General features: G+C 42.7%; 1 protein-coding gene across 2 annotated transcripts; it reads left to right on the forward strand.

The window, feature by feature from the left end:
* The first annotated feature begins 357 nt into the window (after window positions 1-357).
* Window positions 358-18,120, forward strand: fyco1a (FYVE and coiled-coil domain autophagy adaptor 1a). Of its 2 annotated transcripts, none has more exons than XM_072389644.1 (18): window positions 358-433; window positions 1,650-1,761; window positions 2,397-2,503; window positions 2,733-2,858; window positions 3,333-3,439; window positions 4,540-4,683; window positions 4,878-4,971; window positions 5,078-7,519; window positions 7,918-8,010; window positions 8,838-8,956; window positions 9,039-9,206; window positions 10,826-10,978; window positions 11,163-11,392; window positions 13,993-14,146; window positions 15,173-15,259; window positions 15,373-15,583; window positions 16,268-16,377; window positions 16,482-18,120. In XM_072389644.1, the coding sequence occupies exons 2-18, from the start codon at window positions 1,701-1,703 to the stop codon at window positions 16,555-16,557; spliced, it is 4,482 nt and encodes a 1,493-aa protein (XP_072245745.1). In that variant the 5' UTR covers window positions 358-433; window positions 1,650-1,700; the 3' UTR covers window positions 16,558-18,120. The 2 variants fall into 2 exon arrangements, with proteins under 2 accessions (XP_072245745.1, XP_072245746.1); XM_072389645.1 differs by having other exon boundaries at window positions 364-433; window positions 1,647-1,761.
* Window positions 18,121-18,316: the final 196 nt, after the last annotated feature.

An 18,316-nucleotide genomic window follows, 5' to 3' on the forward strand; every position in this document is an offset into this window, starting at 1 on the left:
GACTGGTACTGATGAAAACAATCTAGCATGCTATCAAAAAAACAACAACAAGGATTTCCTATGGCATACAAGGGTTTTTCTTTTTGAAAATATTTCAAGATTTGTCACAGAATACAAACAATGTCATTCGTGCACTCCCCTGCTTTAAAGTCTGCCATAATTATTGTGGTATCCTGTTTTCTACTCAACAAAGAAAAGTGGGACATTCATTTATGTGCGTCATTGATCACATGACACCACTGTTTACTCTGAAACGGCAACCAAACTTGGTACATGCTGCCCACCCGCCCACTTGGCTTAAACTCATTGGTCCGACGTCTTGAAGCTTCGCTGTGAGTGGGTAATCTCCTGTCAATTAGGACACTTTCAATAGTTTGTGTGCACTTTTAAACACTCTAGGTTTCTTGTTATGGGTTTTTGACTCAGCTAAAAAGTATGTCAGATATTACTTTTCTGTTTTCTTTTTTTTCTTCAGCACCGTCTAGAAGGATGTTAGATTATCAAAGTTATCGTGTCCTGCCGATGTCATGGTTATTTTCCAAATGTTTGTCAAATTAATAATCTGTCAAAGCTGCGTTTGACGTCACTAAGACAGCTGTACGTTTTACAATCTTAAAATTTCAGCGGAGTGTTCTTGTTTGGGGTTCTTTGCTCTCCGTAAAGTAAAGTTAACTCCAAAAACCGTCACCTTCCGTTGTACAACTGTCCGTTTTCTGTTCAACTGTCTTTTGTTTTGATTACGGTTTAAACCCGACTGATGCTAACTTAGTTAGCTTTTAGCTAAACAAATCTATAACATTATTTGTTAATGTCGTTCGTATAACATTGTCATGTAAAATTTGACCAGGATTTTTTCCATTTTGTTTGATACCGCATACCTATACATGCTTTGCGTATTTAACTTGGCTGATAAGCAATAGATGATCACAGTGTCATTTGCTTAAACGTAAATAACGTTTTTCAGAATGTGACAACAAGAGAAACGTTCAGTCAACTTCATGGTTGTCTTTGCTGCCTTCATTTTTTATGCTGGTGCACTAAGATTGCTCGGAGTTGAAGCAGTACCTCTTTCAACACTGAATTATCAAGAATAATTGGATCTTGCATTGACTTTCGTTCATTTTCTAGCTTATAATGGCTGTTTGCATTTATTACGGGAGCTTCAGCAAAGTGTAAGCAACCTGAAAACAGATGAACCAGGAGCTGTGTTCTGAGCCAAACTGAAGAATCACAGTGTTTGCCTTTTTTGTTGCTCCTGTGTGGATGATGTGGATATTTAATGCTCTTGTTGTCATTTGTTAGACATTATTATCTCATATGATGTGACCCTGTCAAAAGGGTTCATGATTACGTCAAAAACTATAATTACAATTGCTTTGGTCAGTATTGATGCCCTGATCATTTAACCCGTTTGCTCGCTGATTTCTATTATAAACAGCACAAATTACATATTTACCTCTGTTCGACTGACTTTTGGCTATAAGATCAACATTTTCCGCACAGATTTGGGCACTATATCCAGATCTCTTACTGATGTGTAACTCATTTGTATGAGCCCTCTCTGTCTATCTCTGGTCATGAGGGTGCATGTTTGAAGCATTCTTGGCAGTCTTTTGTTCCAGACTGATTATGATTCTCTGATTCAGCAGACTGGACGTGACCCTGTGACCCCTGGTTGCCAGGGAGCGAGAGGTGGGACCATGGCTGCTGGGGCTACGGTTGGCGAGAGCCAGCTCCAGAGGATTATCCGAGACCTGCATGGTACCTCAGTTTTATGTGTTTGTGCCTGACTGTGTGTGTGATTGGTGGCCGGCAGTTGTTGACTGACAGGACGAGAAAGAATAGTTACGAGAGATGTGATTTCACAGCTTCTGTCCAAATACAGTCTTTTCACCTGGAACTGTGTGACCTCTCTTTGTATTCGGATCACTTGGGAAGGAAAGCGTATGCCCTCTTGTTCTTTTAAGGGTGTAATGAAAGCCACTGTCAGCATGCAACGAGACAGACAGAACATGCTGATGGTGCACCCATCACAAGTGTCTTTCCAGTTTTTACGATGGATACGAGGCAAGTTTTCAATATACAGGATGGCTGCACTTAAAGAGGAAGCAGTATGAAAAGTTGAAATGAGTTGTAGCTTTTGTCACCAGGTCTAACTGTGTATATATTGCTGTTATGCTTTCTTCTTGTTGTCATATGTTAGCTGAATGAAGAATTGCTCTTTTCTGTGTTTACTAAAAGTGTTTCACATAGAATGTGTTATCACTATATGTTGCTATGCTTCATGAATTTGCGTGTGTTCCATGGTTGGCTTAAATGCTCTCTGCTTCAGTCAGTGGACGTTTTCTATTGCTGCTCTTTGTTCATTTTTTTAACTGTGTGTCTGTGAATTTTAGAGGCTGTTGCAGAGCTGGCGAAGGAGTACAGGGAAAGTGGAGAGCCAATCACAGATGACAGTACCAATCTGCACAAGTTCTCCTACAAACTGGAGTATCTGTTACAGGTGGGATTCCTATATTGTCACACTAAACTTAACAAGACCCCTTTAGTTGATGAAATGTCAATAAACCACATGAAATACGGCTAGCTGGAAAATCGGAAAATGAACTCCGTGTAATGGACCCTTTGACAAAATAATCATGCTTCTTCAGATGGAAACATTCTGTTCTTTGCTTCTCGGGAAAGAACTGAATCATTCAACACTTTTAACTCCGGCTGCATCTTCCTTTCAGTTTGACCAGAAGGAGAAGACAACATTTCTGGGTACCAAGAAGGACTATTGGGATTACTTCAATGACTGTCTGGCTAAGATCAAAGGCGCCAACGACGGTGTCCGTTTTGTCAAATCCATCGCCGAGGTGTGATTTTTCTTTTTTGTTTAGAACAGAACCACAAGTGCATATTACTCAGAACATGAAGATGGGTCATTTCAGAAAAGCTCTTGAATTATTATCAAGTAGCTGGGTTTTTTGCCTCAATATTCTTTTGCCACTGCTTCGTAGAAATGAGTGCTGTTGATGAATGAGGCTAAAGATGCAGCCATGAAATAAATATTGTCTTGATTGTGATTTACATCCACGTTGCTGTCATTTACAGTGTCGTGTGGATTGTTTCTCCTTTGACTTATTTAGTCTCATTTATTGGGGGGAAAAAAAGGAGAAAATACTTTTTGTTGCATTTATGGTCTTGAGATCAAAGTTGTCGTGTTTTTAAAGTAAAATTTTAAAAGATAATTTAAAAGTTGAACAGTAAAGACAGTCTATTTGCTTTTCCTTGTATTCTCTGATGAAGTATCCCTTTAGAGCTAACAAAAATCTGGTTTCCATCACTAGCTGAAGACATCTCTGGGGAAAGGACGAGCGTTTATCCGCTACTCCCTCGTTCATCAGCGCTTGGCGGACACACTGCAGCAGTGCCTGATGAACCAGAGGGTCACCAGGTAAAACAGTCAGCATCTTTGCTGCATGTGTTTATTTTCTACAACAGTTGATGAATTGACTTTGAAGTGTGGTAGTTTAATTTGATGGAACCAGATTATAAAACCTTCACAGAGATCATGAATTGTTGCTATGCACGAGGAAGTTAGGAACAGTGATAGTCATGGAAACCAAGCTTCATTTCCTTATTTGTGCTTTTAAAGTAACGTTGATGTGCGTGGTCAGGTGTTTTACTTCTTCATTTTACCTTCTGGTTAAAAGAGACTGCTGCTTCTGTAGGGTGCAGTTGCAGAAATTGAAAGCTGTTCGATTTCAAAGAAGCCTCGGGTTTCCTGTAATTCATTTAATCAAAATGACTGTGTGTGATGCTTTAAATGTGCACTGTCTGAGCATGTCTACTGACTGCATAAATTCAGAAAATCAATTCTAATTTTCTTTTCTGAAAATCTGCCACTAAATATTAATAGTCCATGTTCTCGGGGTTTTAGAGTCTTCTTCTGTTGTAAAAGAGTTGGCACTTAAACTAGGTTAAACTCTTCAAGGTCCCCTGACTTTTCCCAAAAGTCGACACTGTCTTATGCAACACCAGGCATGACACGTAGATGCATTAAATAATGAAATCTCTAACAGACCAAGAAAAAAAATAAATAAATGGTGGTCCCATATTATTAAACATGGACGTCACTAGAACTGGTTGTTTGTGAAGCTAAGGATATCGCAGCTGTCATCTAATGTTAACGGCACTAACAACGAATGATACTGTGTTGTGAGACCACGTAACAAGGCTTTGATTATTACAACTACAACTGTCTGGATACAGTATGTAGTCTGGTGTAAATTCAGAATTTTCCAAGATGACCCCAAAAAGTTAAATGCAAGATATGAGGAAAAATTCAACGAGTTTTACATAAGACCTAAAAACAGGTGCAGTGGCTCTTCTGTCTTTGACCTGAATGGTAACAAGTGTAACATTAGATTATTTAGTTGTCATGCTGTTGTCACCGAAGCCTCAAAGACCCCGAAATGGTTTTGGGTGCCGGTCTAATGTCGTTGTTTCTGGTGGTTCTGCTGTGCCCTGCTCTGTACTTTCCTCCTCACACAGTGACTGGTACTATGCAAGAAGTCCCTTCTTGAAGCCCCACCTCAGTGTTGACATAATCAATCACATGTACGAGCTCAACGATGTCCAGTTTGACGTGGCGTCTAGAGGCCACGATCTTGACGCCTCTTGGCCAACGTTTGCAAGGTAAGTAACTAAGGAGACAAATCTCCTAAAAGTTGAATCACTTCAGAGTTTGGTCATGTTCCACCACTGATGAAATGTTTCAGGTCCCTTTGTTACTGTGTGAGTAATCCTGCAAACAAACCAACAGAACAAAGCCCATAACCCTGGTGGTGGAGGTAATGATTGCGGTGTTCCACTTCTTTTCTGATAAACAGGAGGACACTGGGAAGTGCAAGTTCACCTGGTCACATGTGGAAACCACCTAGTCGCAGTTCTAGTATTAACAGTCTGGCCAGCACCTACTCTCAGGTAATTGGTGTTTGCTTCTAATATCATTATTAATTCATGTCATTTTAAAAGGCTTTCATAGCTCTCCCCCTTCTTCTCTAATTTAATTTCCATTTCAACCATCCAGCAAGCCCATGAGTTTCCCTCCAGCCCCGACTATGGACAAGGTCTGTTGAATGATCTGAATGAGTCTCTGCCTGCCTGCATGGAAGATACCAACACAGTTGAAGCCCTTCGCCTCGAGCTGGACCAGTCAGAGCTCAAGCAGGGAGAGCTTCTCGATAAGGTGCAGCAGCTAGGCGAAGAGTCTGCTGAGCTCAGGGGAGTAATTGTAGAGCTTCAGAGGCAGCTTGATGTGTCGCTTGCTGCCCAAGAGGAGCAGCAGGGCTTGCAGGGAGAACTCAAGGCTCTGCAGGGGAGAGAGGAGGCTCTGTCCAGGGAAGTGGAAGCACTTAGGACTGGTGAAAAAGCCAGGGATGCTCAGCGCACCTTACTTCAGGAAAAACTGGAAGCTGCTGAGGGGAAGAACATAGAGCTCATGGCCAAGTTGGATGGGTTTCTGGATGAGAAGGGCCAGCAGGCAGCAAGTTACTTTGATTCGGCACAGAAGATTCACGAGTTGTTGGACAGATTGAAAGAGGCTGAGAAAGAAAAGATGGAGGCTATAGCTGAGATGGAAGAGAAGAGAAGGCGGGCTGAAAGGTTAGAAGAGGAGTTAAGGATCAAGGAGGAAGCAGCAAAGGATAGTAAAACGAAACATGGAGCGTTAGTTACATCTGTGTCTGAGGAGAAGGCCAAGTTGGAGGCAAAAGTGGAGGAACAGTGCGGCACACTTGAAAAGCTACAGGGGAGCTTGACATTGAGAGAGAAAGAGGCAAGCAACTTACAGAGGCAGCTGCAAGACCTCCAGAGTTCCCTTGAGGAGAAAGAGAAAAAGTTGGACGAGGTGAAGAAGAGGGCGCAGGAGGACATAGATGAGGTACAGAAAAATGTTGACGGTTTGAAAGAGACTTTCGAAGCAGAGGTTTCCGCCCTTACAGAACGGCTTCAGAGGAAAGAGGCCGAGCTGAGCTCCAGCTGCGAGACACTACAACAGCTAGAAGCCAAGAATCACAGCCTGGCCACAGAGATTGACAAACTGACCAATAGCCATGCAGAGCAGGAAGTTAAGCTCAAAGAACAGGCCACAAAGATGGAAGACTACAAGACACAGTGTGCAAGTCTAATGGAATCAAAAGAGAAACTGATGACCACGGTGAAGAGAAAAGAGGAGCTGCAGAAGGAGATGATTGAAAACAGAACAACACTCGAGGCTGAATTAGCAGCTCTAAGGGCTTCTGAGAAACAACTTCGAGGCCAGCTGGATGACACTAAGATGACAGTGGATGAAAAAGAGAAGCGCCTACGGGAAGAGAACCGTCAGCTGGATGAGAATCTGCAGCGAGTAACCATGGCTGCGAATCTGTCAGAGACGACAACAAAGCGTCTCGAGCAGGAGAACCGGAGCGTTCACGGGCAGATTGAAGAGTTGGAGCAGAAGTTAGAAGCTGCACGCAAAAATGAAGCCAGTCTTAAAGAGCAGCTCCAAGCCAAAGAGGCCCAGTTCGAAAGTAAAGAGAATGACCTTGTGAAGTTGCTGTCCACATTAAAAGAATTGGAGGCAAAAGAGAAGGAGCTTGAGATTACCAAAGCCAATGCAGAGGCAACTTGTGCGAGACAAACAGAGGTAATCGAAAGGGTAACAAATGAGAAACGGGCAATGGAGGTATCACAGCTGGAGCAGAGTGCAGTCCAAGCCGAGGAGAATAAAGAAGTTACCGCCAAATTAGGTGTGATTGAAGGCCAGTTGGAGGTTAGCATGAAAGAGGTGTCCAGGCTCCAGGCAGAGATCCTTGACCTAAAGGTTCAAGTGCACAGATCTGAAGAGGAAAAGCTCAAATCCCAAGCACAACTTGAGGTGACGGAAGCCCAAAGAGATGAGCTCAGGTCTCTTACTGAGCAACTTAAAACCCAAACGGAGACGCTGAATCAAAAGCACGTGGCAGAGCTAATGGAGTGCAAAAAGAAAGAAGAGGCGCTCATTGAACAACGTGATGGAGAAGTGGCTGCCCATGCCGAACTGGCTATGTCTGCGGCTGCCATCCGAGAGGAGCTGTCCACGCTTAAGGCAGAAAATAACAGGCTGGCTTTAGAGCACAACGAGACCCGCGAGGGTCTGCACAGAGCAAACACTGAGATGGCAGAGCTGGGGATAACTATATGTAAGCTAAGTGCAGAGAAGGAGGAGGCCAGAGAGCACTGGGCTGGCGACACGGCTAAGATCGAGGAGTTGGAGAAAGACGTGGAACGACTGGAGAAGTGCAAAGAGGAATTGCAGCTGGAAAGTAGCAGTCTACGGGAGGAGCTAGCACAGAGGGAGACACTTCCGGGGATGATCGTGGAGCTCCAGGAAGAGCTGGAAAAGACAAAGAACCAAATGCAAAGCATCAGGGACTCCTGTCGAGAGGAGGTGGAGGCTGTCAAGTTCCAAATGAGCTCAGAGAACATGAATTATCAGGTCCAGATAAAGGTGAGTGATGGATGGATGGATGGATGGATGGATGGATGGATGGATGGATGGATGGATGGATGGATGGATGGATGGATGGATGGATGGATGGATGGATGGATGGATGGATGGATGGATGGATGGATGGATGGATGGATGGATCTACATGTGCCTGCAGAGATGCTTGAGTTGGACAGTTATTGTTTAAAATGAATAAAGATTTGATTTCGAAATAGTAATGAAAAACACATCTGTTAGTTTTGTGCAGCTGTTTTTTCATAAATAATAATAATAATTTGTTTTCTGAAAAATGCTCGCAGTCAGCTTTATTAATGTTGATCAGATGATTATATAAGAACCGGGACAAGCCTGACTGCCAGCATTTAGCGTTTAAATGTTCTCTTACTCTCACATCTCAGAGCACAAACGAACAGTTCGACAAGATGAAAGCCCAGCTACAGGAGGAGCAGAAGAGCGTGTCAAGCCTGCAGGCCAAAGTGTCTGAACTAGAGGTACGTGTCTTTTAGGAATTACATCACGCCTTTACGAGGCAAAGTGTGTATAATCTGACATGATGTTACATACAGGAAACTGACTGATGTGAAATCCAGCAATTAGGGAAAATGTAGGATGGCCAGACTTTTTTGGGGTCTTTTTGTTTCTTAACGATGGGGACAGCAGTTTGAGACAAAATTATGCACAGAGACAGCTTTAAACGTCAAAGAAATCCCAATGAATGAAACGGAAGCTACAAAACTCAAGGAACAGAACAACGTTCTGAGCATTGACTCAGTCTGTGGAGGGAGTGCTTGGCAATTATGGAGAAGTAGGCTGATTTTTTTTTTGGTCTTTTTATGTATTTATTTATTCCCAGAAAATGAGGCATGTTGATTACAAGTGCTTTTTTTTCTGCTTTTTCTTTTACGATGATTGCAGAATGTAGAATAGATGCAAAAATATCTGTGGTCCTTATCAAATGATTCGCTTACTGGGCTGTCGTTAGACAATCATTTTCCTTTGTGGGTTGATGTGTTTATGAGTTTCCATGATAAACGTTAGAATTTTAAGGGAAATTTTAGGGGTTCATTTTTTTTTTTTCATTTCAGGGGTCCAGCTGTTTTATTGCACAGTCGATATTGATGTTTATTATTTACATCTCTCATGCATCCGATCGTCCCGCAAAACGGACAACTCTCCTCAAATGTATCGACTTCATATTCATATTTATTATCCTCTAATTGTACCGTTCAGGAACAGAAAGCAGACACCCGTCACCTTATGAAAAGGTATTACAGCGATGATGGATATTTGACGTTTTTTCTTTTAATGTTTATCAAAGGCTGTGAATGAGGAATATTTTCAGCTGATTGGTGAGAAAGACGCGCACATCACAAAGACGGAGGCAATCATTCGTGATAACGACTGCGAGATCCAGCTGCTCAAAAACGCAGCAACTAGGTGCGTCCATGACCACTAATACTTCAGCATTGGATGTCTTGATTGAGAGAGGATATACTGACTTGCTATCTTCTCTCCTCAGTGCTGAGGAGGCACACTTGGCAGTGCAAAAGGTGTGCGAGGAACTCGAGCAGAAATTGAAGTCAACAGAAGCTGACAGCCAAAGTCAATATTTGAAGATGACTGCAGAAATCGATGACCTGAACAGAACCAAGACCAACCTTGAAGAACGGCTCATTGAGCTCATAAAGTAAGACCTCTCTCTATTACAGCTGTGAAGGCGCTGTCGGGTGAAACAGGCAGATAGAGTTTGAATGAAGAAATGTTTCAGCTTTTCTGGATTTCGGCCACTCAACCTTTACATCTGCTTGGTGCTTGGAGATACTGGGGAGAGTAGTTAGAATTGTTTAAAAGTAGTCCTCTGGTGTCGTTTACAGTTTTCTGCAGCGATTGATGAAAATCAGGTCTGAGAAGCAGGATGAGGGGAAAAGGCTTCTTTAAATACTGAAACTATTTACTGAGATGCGGCGTGAAAGTAAGTGAGAGACGAAATGTGGTGGAGTACCGCGACTGAAGCGAATAACAACCTTTTCTGCATCATTCCTCACCGCGTGCAGCACTCTTTGCTTCCAAAGCTCTTATACTAAACACAAAAACAACGATTCCCTCACCTCCTATGGGATGTGCAGACGGGATTTCAACCTTTTGCACTCATGTATTGTGAATGTCCTTGTTTTATTTCTCGGTTGGGGAAATGAAACCTCACAATGTTCCCGTGTGCAATGGATTGAACATTTTTGCAGCAAATTATAGTTCAATCAAAGTGTTTAGCGTGCAATGTTTGATGAGTAGATATAGACTGGATGTTGCATTTGAGTTATGATTTCATCCACAGTACTGTGTGAAAGGCATAAGCTACCCCCACATTTGTTTGTATATTATAAGGGGAAAAAAGGAAATAGGTGCGGGGATTTATTAAAAATACAGTATGTAAGGCAAAAATAGCTTGTGCGTTTCTAATCGGCTTAAAAGTCTGTATTTGGTACATTTATCCTTCAACACAGCCTGAACCCTCTCAAATGAGCTTTCTTGCCATTTCTTTAAGTAGTATCCAGGAATAGTTCTCCAGTCTGCGTGAAGGACATCCCAAAGCTCTTCTTTGGATGTTGGCTGCCTTTTGTTCCATCGTCTCTTAAGATGATCCCAGTCTGCTTCAGTAAGGTCTGAGCTCTGGGGAGGATTCATCACTCCATTTTCCTTCCTTAAGAATGGCTTCTTGACGGCCACCCTTCCACAGAGACCATTTCTGATCAGGCTTCAGTGAACAGCAGGTGGATCAAATGAAGGGCCAGACTGATTTTTTTTTTCAGATACAGCTCATCTGCAGTAGGTAGGCTGATAGGCTTTCCACTTCTTCCTTGTCCTCTATGTCTCCTTGATGTCTCCTTTTTTTTTTTTCAGGGACGCGCTTCAGAAATACCTTCAGAAAGGCAAATTAACTGTTTATTATATGGAAGTTTGACTCCTTGAAAAATGTTTTAGGCTTTTTTAGGGACTTTACTGTATCTTATTCAGATTTTTTGGAAGACAGCTTGCCTAAGCCGTCTCTACCCATCAGTTTAGATATGTAACGCTATTGATGAGCATGTGTGGTGCCTCCACCACATTGGGATTGACTCTTTTTATTCTTGACCCAAGGAAATAAAAAAAAAAGAAGCGTTTTTACATTGTTTCTGTTTTTTCTCTTTGTGGACATTAAATGTTTAAGTTTAAGGAAGTTAAAAGAAACATCCATATGTAAAAAAAAAAAAAGACCTGTGCCAACCTTTTTGAAGAGAACAAGTGCATTTTTTTTCCCCTCAATTATAGGGACAAAGATGCTCTGTGGCAGAAGTCGGATGCTTTGGAGTTTGAGCAGAAGCTACGAGCGGAGGAGCGTTGGTGGTTGGTGGATAAGGAGGCCACGCACTGTCTTGGCTGCCAGGGCCAGTTCACCTGGTGGCTGCGCAGGCATCACTGCAGGTGGGCTTCAACTTGTAACCAGACTCTACTGCACTCAGTCAAGCCTGCGCTTACCCTCGCGCTTTTCACACTGCTTATTGTGATTCACAATATTCCTCACATCCAAATGAATGTTTGCAACAAATGAAAGGTGTGGACTGAAAAAAAAACTCTATATATGTATCATCTTTTTCTATTGTGCCAGGCTTTGTGGCCGCATCTTCTGCTACTACTGCAGCAACAACTTTGTAATGACCAAGCACAGCGGGAAGAAGGAGCGCTGCTGCAGGGACTGCTACAGCCAGCACAGTGCGGTGGTGGAGAGGTTCACAGAGGCAGAGCTGAGTCCTTCTGATGTGGAGCCCCCTCCACCTGGAGTCGGTTTGCAACCAACTCCTGAACCAGCTCCATACAAACCCACTCCCAGAGTAACAGGTGAGAGGCATGTAGGGGGACAGAGAGCACATGCTCACTACCTGCTTACTAACTTCACAATTATACTCTTACGGCCTTTTTCCACTAGTACCTACTCGGCTTGACTCTACTTGGTTTTTAGGATTTTCCATTAGGTTGTAGCACCTAATAATTCAATTCAATTCAATTTATTTATATAGCGCCAGATTACAACAATTGTCATCTCAAGGCACTTAAGTAATATAGTCCAATTCAAGCCAATTGGAATTCAATTCATTGTAATCACAATCCAATTAATTCATATAGAGCCAATTCAAAAAACAATATCCTAGCTAAGGAAACCAACAGATTGCACTGGAACTTGTCTTCAGTCCAATCTCCCGTCCTGAGCGTGCCTGTGGCGACTGTGGAAAGGAACGACTCCCTTTTAACAGGAAGAAACCTCTGGCAGAACCAGACTCAGGAAGAGTGGCCATCCGCCTCGACCAGCTGGGGTTTGAGAAGACAGAAAAGAGGGAAAAGAGCGGGGAAAAACACCATAACGCCATTCAAAGGATACCTGTTGGAACAGGGAAACACAAGTTAATAACCACAATAATGTCACATGTACATAATATCATTTGAGAAATTAAACAGGGGGAAAAAGAGAGCAAAGTGAGGAAAGGTGTGACAGATGAGGCCTCCCAGCAGTCTAAGCCTATAGCAGCTTAACTATGGGATGTTTCAGGATTACCTGAGCCATCCCTAACTATAAGCTTTATCAAAAAGGAAAGTTTTAAGCCGAATCTTAAAAGTGGAAAGGGTGTCTGCTTCCCGGACATTTACTGGCAGCTTATTCCACAAGAGAAACTCTGGGAAGGCTGGTAATAACGGGTACATTTTTAGCACCTACTGAGTCGAGCCGGAAATGTGTTATCTACAGACTGCAGGCCACTGATTGGCCAGGGAGTGACGTCACTGGATGATTCGTGAAAGACGACTCCTTCACAAGAACCACCGGCATAGTTCCTGGCATAAAAGCCCGGCACCAGCGACCGCTCGATTTGATTCTTTCTGTGATCGTTGACGACGTAAATGGCTACACGTGAAGCCATAGACCGAGCAGCGGGTATACCATCGCCTCGGTGACCTCCGCTGCTGTGTCGCATACAAATGATGTCACGGGACTTTTGGACCCCACCCGCATTGAAGTGGTACTCAATTGTAATGAAAAATGACCTAAACCGAGTCGAGTAGAGCAGAGTCGGCACAAGTGGAAAAAAGCCATTTGTCCGGAAAGTCGAAGCAGAAGTGAAATGACTGACGTCGTCGCATTAAGGAACAAGGATTGAAACCTTTGTTGTAGAAATTCATTTTAGTTTACGAAAAGAGAAGTGACATTTACACCCAGAGGAGGAAGTTTTTTTATGTATTTTTATATATTTAACAATTTAAACCCCCACCCCTCGTACAGCTTCAAAACACAACCAGTTAAATGTCATATGGCTCAAAGAAAGTCGGAGAACGGAGCAGCAGCTGTGTGACAAAATGTGGTGTGTGGGCACCACAGCAGATAAAAGTGTGTGTGGTGGAAGTACAGGACACAGGTGAGGAGCTCGGTCAATGTGCAGCTGTCTGCGCTAAGGTCAAAACAGCAGATCAACTTACACTACAGGACTGAAGTCTTGTGTTACTGTCCATCCCTATAATTCATCTGGCTGGTCTCGCTGTCTTCTGAGTACTCCTTTTGTCTTGGTACTCCACTTTATATTTCTGTTATGCTGTGGCAGTGTTGCTTAGCAGTTCTACACATCTATAACTATACGTGACTGCGTTCATTCTCGTGCATTTGGCCTCAGTTGTATTTATGTTTATGCATTTAGCAGACGCTTTTATCCAAAGCGACTTACAGGTGGGCAGGTAGGGTAAGGGGGTCTTGCCTAAGGACCCCTACTGGAGGCAGTACCTTTCATGCAGGGGATTTGAACCCAGGTCTCCCACATAGAAGGTGGCAATCATATACCCTCATATACCACTACGCCATCCAGCCCTATCCAGCACTATTTACTGTAGTTGGATAGTCCGTCACAGGTGCCTAAACCTTTAGAAGTTCTGTGGGTTCTTGCCAGTGCATCCGTAGACTGGTGCAGGCTCAGTTCAGTAGGACACATTCACTGTTCGGTTTCGCTAGCACCGTGCGCTTATGTTGCTCACGAGCGCTCTCATTCTGCTGCCTCATAGCACCGTCGCCCTCCCACGACCCTGAATAAGTTTAAGCTGGTGTGGAAAATGAATGGATGGGCGTTTCTGCATTAAAAAGAGAATGATTCCAAGGAGGAGATCACGACATGGGCTGGGAAACGCTTCTGAAATCGGTTGTCAGGTCATTGCTGCTTCCAAAATTCCAAGTTAAAACTCGACGATGAAAAGAAAAAGTTAAAAGCTGCGGAAAGGGAGGTGGAGGAGTCTCTGTATGGCAACATTTTTCACATGAAGATAGGATCCATCTGACAATGTTTCCCATAGAGTAAGATTGTACTTAGGGCTTATTTATGTTGCAACACTCAGCTGTTGTGTGATCCCTGTTCATTCTACCACCTTCTGTTTAATTGAGTAAACTTTCTTTGCCCCCCCTCCCCCAGTTTCAGACCCCAGTAACACATCTGACGATGGAGCTTTTGACATCATCACAGAAGAGGAGGTGAATGGTGTATATGACAGTGATAACACTTCTCAGACCACAGGAGGCTCCCTGGAGGGAGAACAGGACCGCCGGCATCCTGGAGCGCTGGAAATGTGAGTGTATTTTTATCGGAGCTTAGGGCTACACTTAAGACATAGCTCAGCCGGGTGCTTTGTGAGTCATGTTCCTTAAATAAAGTGTATGTTGTACCTTTATTAAACTCTAGCATATGTCAGTGAGTGCTGGTATTCTCCACACGCTGCACCCCACCATTGTTACTCTTTTACAAACTTGTTGAGCTTTGCATGCCGTTCTTCCTTGTAACAACAGGGAAGTACCCGCTTTCAGATATTTCCTTGTGTGTAACCTACTATTGTATGTCAAACTATGAATATTTACAACAGGACGTAAGTCACTTTTAGGTTCCCGAGCCATAATCCTAATATCTATGCAGCAAAGATGCAACGTCGCAGACAATCAGGGCAATTGTTGGTGTCATAGGGAGCCAGACTCGCAGTGTCTCTGCGTGCGAGGTCAGAATATCCTTCAGCATCGCCGTTAGATACCTCCACTCTGGAAGGAGCGGGTTCAACAGAGGCTTAGCTCTTGCAGGGAGGCAGCTCTGTGTGGATATTTCAGTAAATCCTTAGATTTACATGCACAGTCAAGTCAAGTTATGGTTATGCCTGACAAGGCCGTTTAATTGGACTTCTTTGATGGGAATTAGTTTATAGATTAAACTATGCCAGACTCCTCCGCAATTGGTGGCGATAGCCCCCAGTTCAGCTTGTTAGTAGTGGGCTTTTTCTGATGAACAGAACACTTGACAAAATAACTTAGCCGGCTTACCTCGACACATATCAAGGTCAAGCATATGTTTTATGTAAATTTGGACCGAACGAGACTGAAATATGCAAAAATCATCTCGTGGTCCATTCAGATGCACAGGCACTGATCTGTGGGTAAAAGTCATCGTTCAATTTAAATGCATAGTCATGATACGTATTCCCAAGGTCCGTGTCGGCTACATCCCACAGTGAATCATGGCAGAGGAAAGCATTTAGCTGTTATTCGTCATGTCTCTGTGCTTTATAAGGACACTGTTCTCTCTGTGGATATTCTCGTGTTGGATTTTGTAGAGGCACAGGAGATGTGACCCCTGATGAAGAGCTCGTTCCCACTCTTCAGGATTCAGAGATTAACCTTCTCAAATCAGGAGAAGTCACGTGAGTTTCAGCTTTGATGCATTTCAAACCTGTATGGTTAACGGTTCTCTGCATCAGTGAATGAATCTTACCCCAGGAGTGAATGCGCCTCCACATTAAAACTGTCATTGCAGGATGGCCGTCCCTCTCACCACTGACGATATTTGTCAGTTTGGTGATGGTTCCAGGGAGCTCTTCATCAAGTCCAGCTGTTACAGTGTCATCACTGTAGCTCTGGGTGACTGTGGCTCAACTATCAGCTGGATGTTTTCCTCTGAACCCAAGAGTATCTCCTTCAGCGTGGTTTACCGGGAATCCAGTGACACACAGGTGGATCAGTCAAAGGTAGAGCTGCTTATTTCATGCTGTTTTAATACATAAAGAGATACATAAAGTCTTTCTTTTTTACGTTTTTTTTTTTTTTAACTTGACATGGGCCCTCCAGAGGTCTGAACTTTATCAACATCTTTTACCATCTACACCAGAAGGCTGAATAAGATGCTTTTTTGTTGTTGTTGAGGAAGTAAACTGTAAAAAAATAAAAATAAATCACAAATCATGATACAAAAGCAGAAGCTGTGACCACAAACAACAGGCTGAAACTGGGAGTGTCCCAAACAGGACAGAAGAGACACTTTGCTCGGTCTTTCAAAGGTGACAGACTGAGGAAAAGCCACTGCAGGTCGATGGTGTGCGCAACCTGCACTAAAAATGTCAGGGATGGTAAATAATTGATGCCAGGTCGTCCAGTTTTGTCACCGTCTCTCACCACTGTCACCTTTTGCCGTCTTGGTTTGCAGTTTTCCTTTTTTTTTTTTTATTTGATTTAATCCAAATGCACAAAATGTAATGACTTTTGTCCTAATTATAGCGATTGTATTCTTACTGTGAAAGATGAATGAGTCATGAACTGTCGTAAAAACGGGTATTATAGGTTGTATCATACTGTAATGTAAATAGTTCAGAGAAGGAGGATGTTATCTTTCACATGAGATTTCCTTGAATCCGGCGTTTCTGTTCTGATCTCAGGTCCTGATTCCTCTGACTCGCTGCAGTTCCCATAAAGAGACAATTCAGGGGCAGCTGAAAGTCCGACACCCCGGCTTCTACACGCTCATCTTTGACAACTCCTTCTCACGGTACAAAACACTCAGCATCTAACAGCTTTTTCTTTGTCATTTCATTTGTCATACCTCAGTGTCTCCTGGTCTTTTCATCGAACACCCCATTTTTTTTCCAACAGGTTCATCTCCAAGAAAGTTTTTTACCACCTGACCATGGAGAACCCTGTGATTTACGACGGAAGTGACGGTCCCTGAAGTTTTACTCTGCTGGTTGCCGCAGAGGTGTTTCTGTGGCAGTGGAAGGAAAACCGAGAAGGCGGCGTTTCAGAGACGTTTCCTTTTCTTTTGGGATGCAAACCAAGTATTTTACGTTTCTGAAAATGATGTGTATTATTTAATTCAGACGTTTGTGTTTTCAGGTGTGCACTCGTGTTTTAGGCGCATCGTTGTCAAAAAGAGGAAAAGGCGTATTTAGAGAAATATCTATGCAAGTTTAGCGTGTTTTTATTTGCTATGGATTCACCAAGTAAAGATGCGTACTTTTAGTTTATGTAGGCGGTTCATTTAGAGAAATTTTTATGATTTGTTTTGGGTTTTTTCCCTGTTTTTGTTGGTCTTAGTTTTGGTTGGGCATTTTCCAGAAATGTTTAAAACATCAGGACATGCCAGTCACTTGCAAATAACGCTAATGGCACGAAAAAGAAATCGTGATGGAACTGAATATTCATCGGCAAAGGTTTTCCGTAAAGACCCGAAAGGGTTTAAACTTTTTAACTTGATTTGAACTTGTTTTTTTCTTTTCCACATTTCATGAACAGTTTTAGATAGATGTGCAATCTTTTAATTCAGAGTACCCAGGAGAAAAACTGTGGAAGTAAAGAGCAGGGGTGGTGGTGGCTTCCTGCAACAATAGGAGGAAAACAAGGCAGCCTGGAAGAACTGGCCTGGAAAAAAAGGGCCCTTTCTGTTTCACTACAAAGCACAAAGCCCTATGCAAATATCAGGACTGAAAATGAAGTAAAGTAAAGTTGACGTCTTACTCTCTGAGTAAGGAGACCTGTACTCCGGCTTTCTCCATCCATCAATGGAATCCCATCTGTACGTAGACGAGCTGACTTTGTGTGTGTTGTTGCGTCGGCCAAAGAGCCGCTCTGTACTTTTCAAAGTGCCTTTTTAATTCAGATTGCCAGGGACTCGTTTGTTTTTGTAACTGTATGCTTGACTCCGTCTGCACAAAACAACGACACTTGGTGTGAAACGAAACATTTCTGTAAAGACGTCATTCTCGTGACGTTGAAATCACGTCGTGCACAGTATCATAGATATTTTTGGAAATGTTTCTATCATACTTTTAGATAACACTTTTAGATAATACTCTCAGAGATCAGTTTAGCTCAATTTTTTTCTATTTCTTTTTTTTTTTCTATTCAAAGCAAAGCAATAAGAAAAGCAATCGTTGTCTCTCAAGTATGCTGTTTTTCGAGGTTTGGGTTCCCTTGGTGCCTCTTTTATACTTCAGAAGAGTGTATTCTGGTGCAAATTGAATGCAAGTCCTCATATTTTCTCGACAGAGCTGCTCGCTTTGTAATACACTTTTTTAATTGTTGCAAGCAATATTGAATCAGTTAGATTTCTATCATCTCTGTGAAAAACATTTTTTGCACAGGGACATATTTTTCTACTTGCTCTTTTGGACAGACTTTTTTTGAGGAAGAGAAGGATGTGTAAAAATCATTACAAGAGGTGGCGATTGTAACTGATAGGAGACACCAAGTAAACATGAATAAAATATGAGAGTGATGATGTCTTTGACATCCACTGATGTGCGTCTGGTTTTACTTGTGTGACAGCTTGGAATGTCAGAATATCAAGATCGACACAACACTCGCGCGCGCTGCATCAGTCTCAGCATCGGCAAACAAACAGGTTTGCCTGATGGGAAGAGATCACTGCGAGATGACAGCAACGGGCTCCAGAAATGAAATTATTAAAGAGAAGCAAACTGTCAGATGTG

This window comes from Leuresthes tenuis, unplaced genomic scaffold (assembly GCF_036924035.1).
Source record: "Leuresthes tenuis unplaced genomic scaffold, fLeuTen1.0.hap1 SCAF_7, whole genome shotgun sequence".
NCBI classification, from domain to species: domain Eukaryota; kingdom Metazoa; phylum Chordata; class Actinopteri; order Atheriniformes; family Atherinopsidae; genus Leuresthes; species Leuresthes tenuis.

What these genes read in the sequence shown, in the direction of transcription:
- fyco1a (XM_072389644.1), top strand. Translation starts at nt 1,701, where the DNA reads ATGGCTGCTGGGGCTACGGTTGGCGAGAGCCAGCTCCAGAGGATTATC. An exon ending in GATTATCCGAGACCTGCATG is followed by an intron (nt 1,762 to 2,396) that starts GTACCTCAGTTT and finishes TGTGAATTTTAG; the next exon opens with AGGCTGTTGCAGAGCTGGCG. An exon ending in CCAAAGTGTCTGAACTAGAG is followed by an intron (nt 8,011 to 8,837) that starts GTACGTGTCTTT and finishes TGTTTATCAAAG; the next exon opens with GCTGTGAATGAGGAATATTT.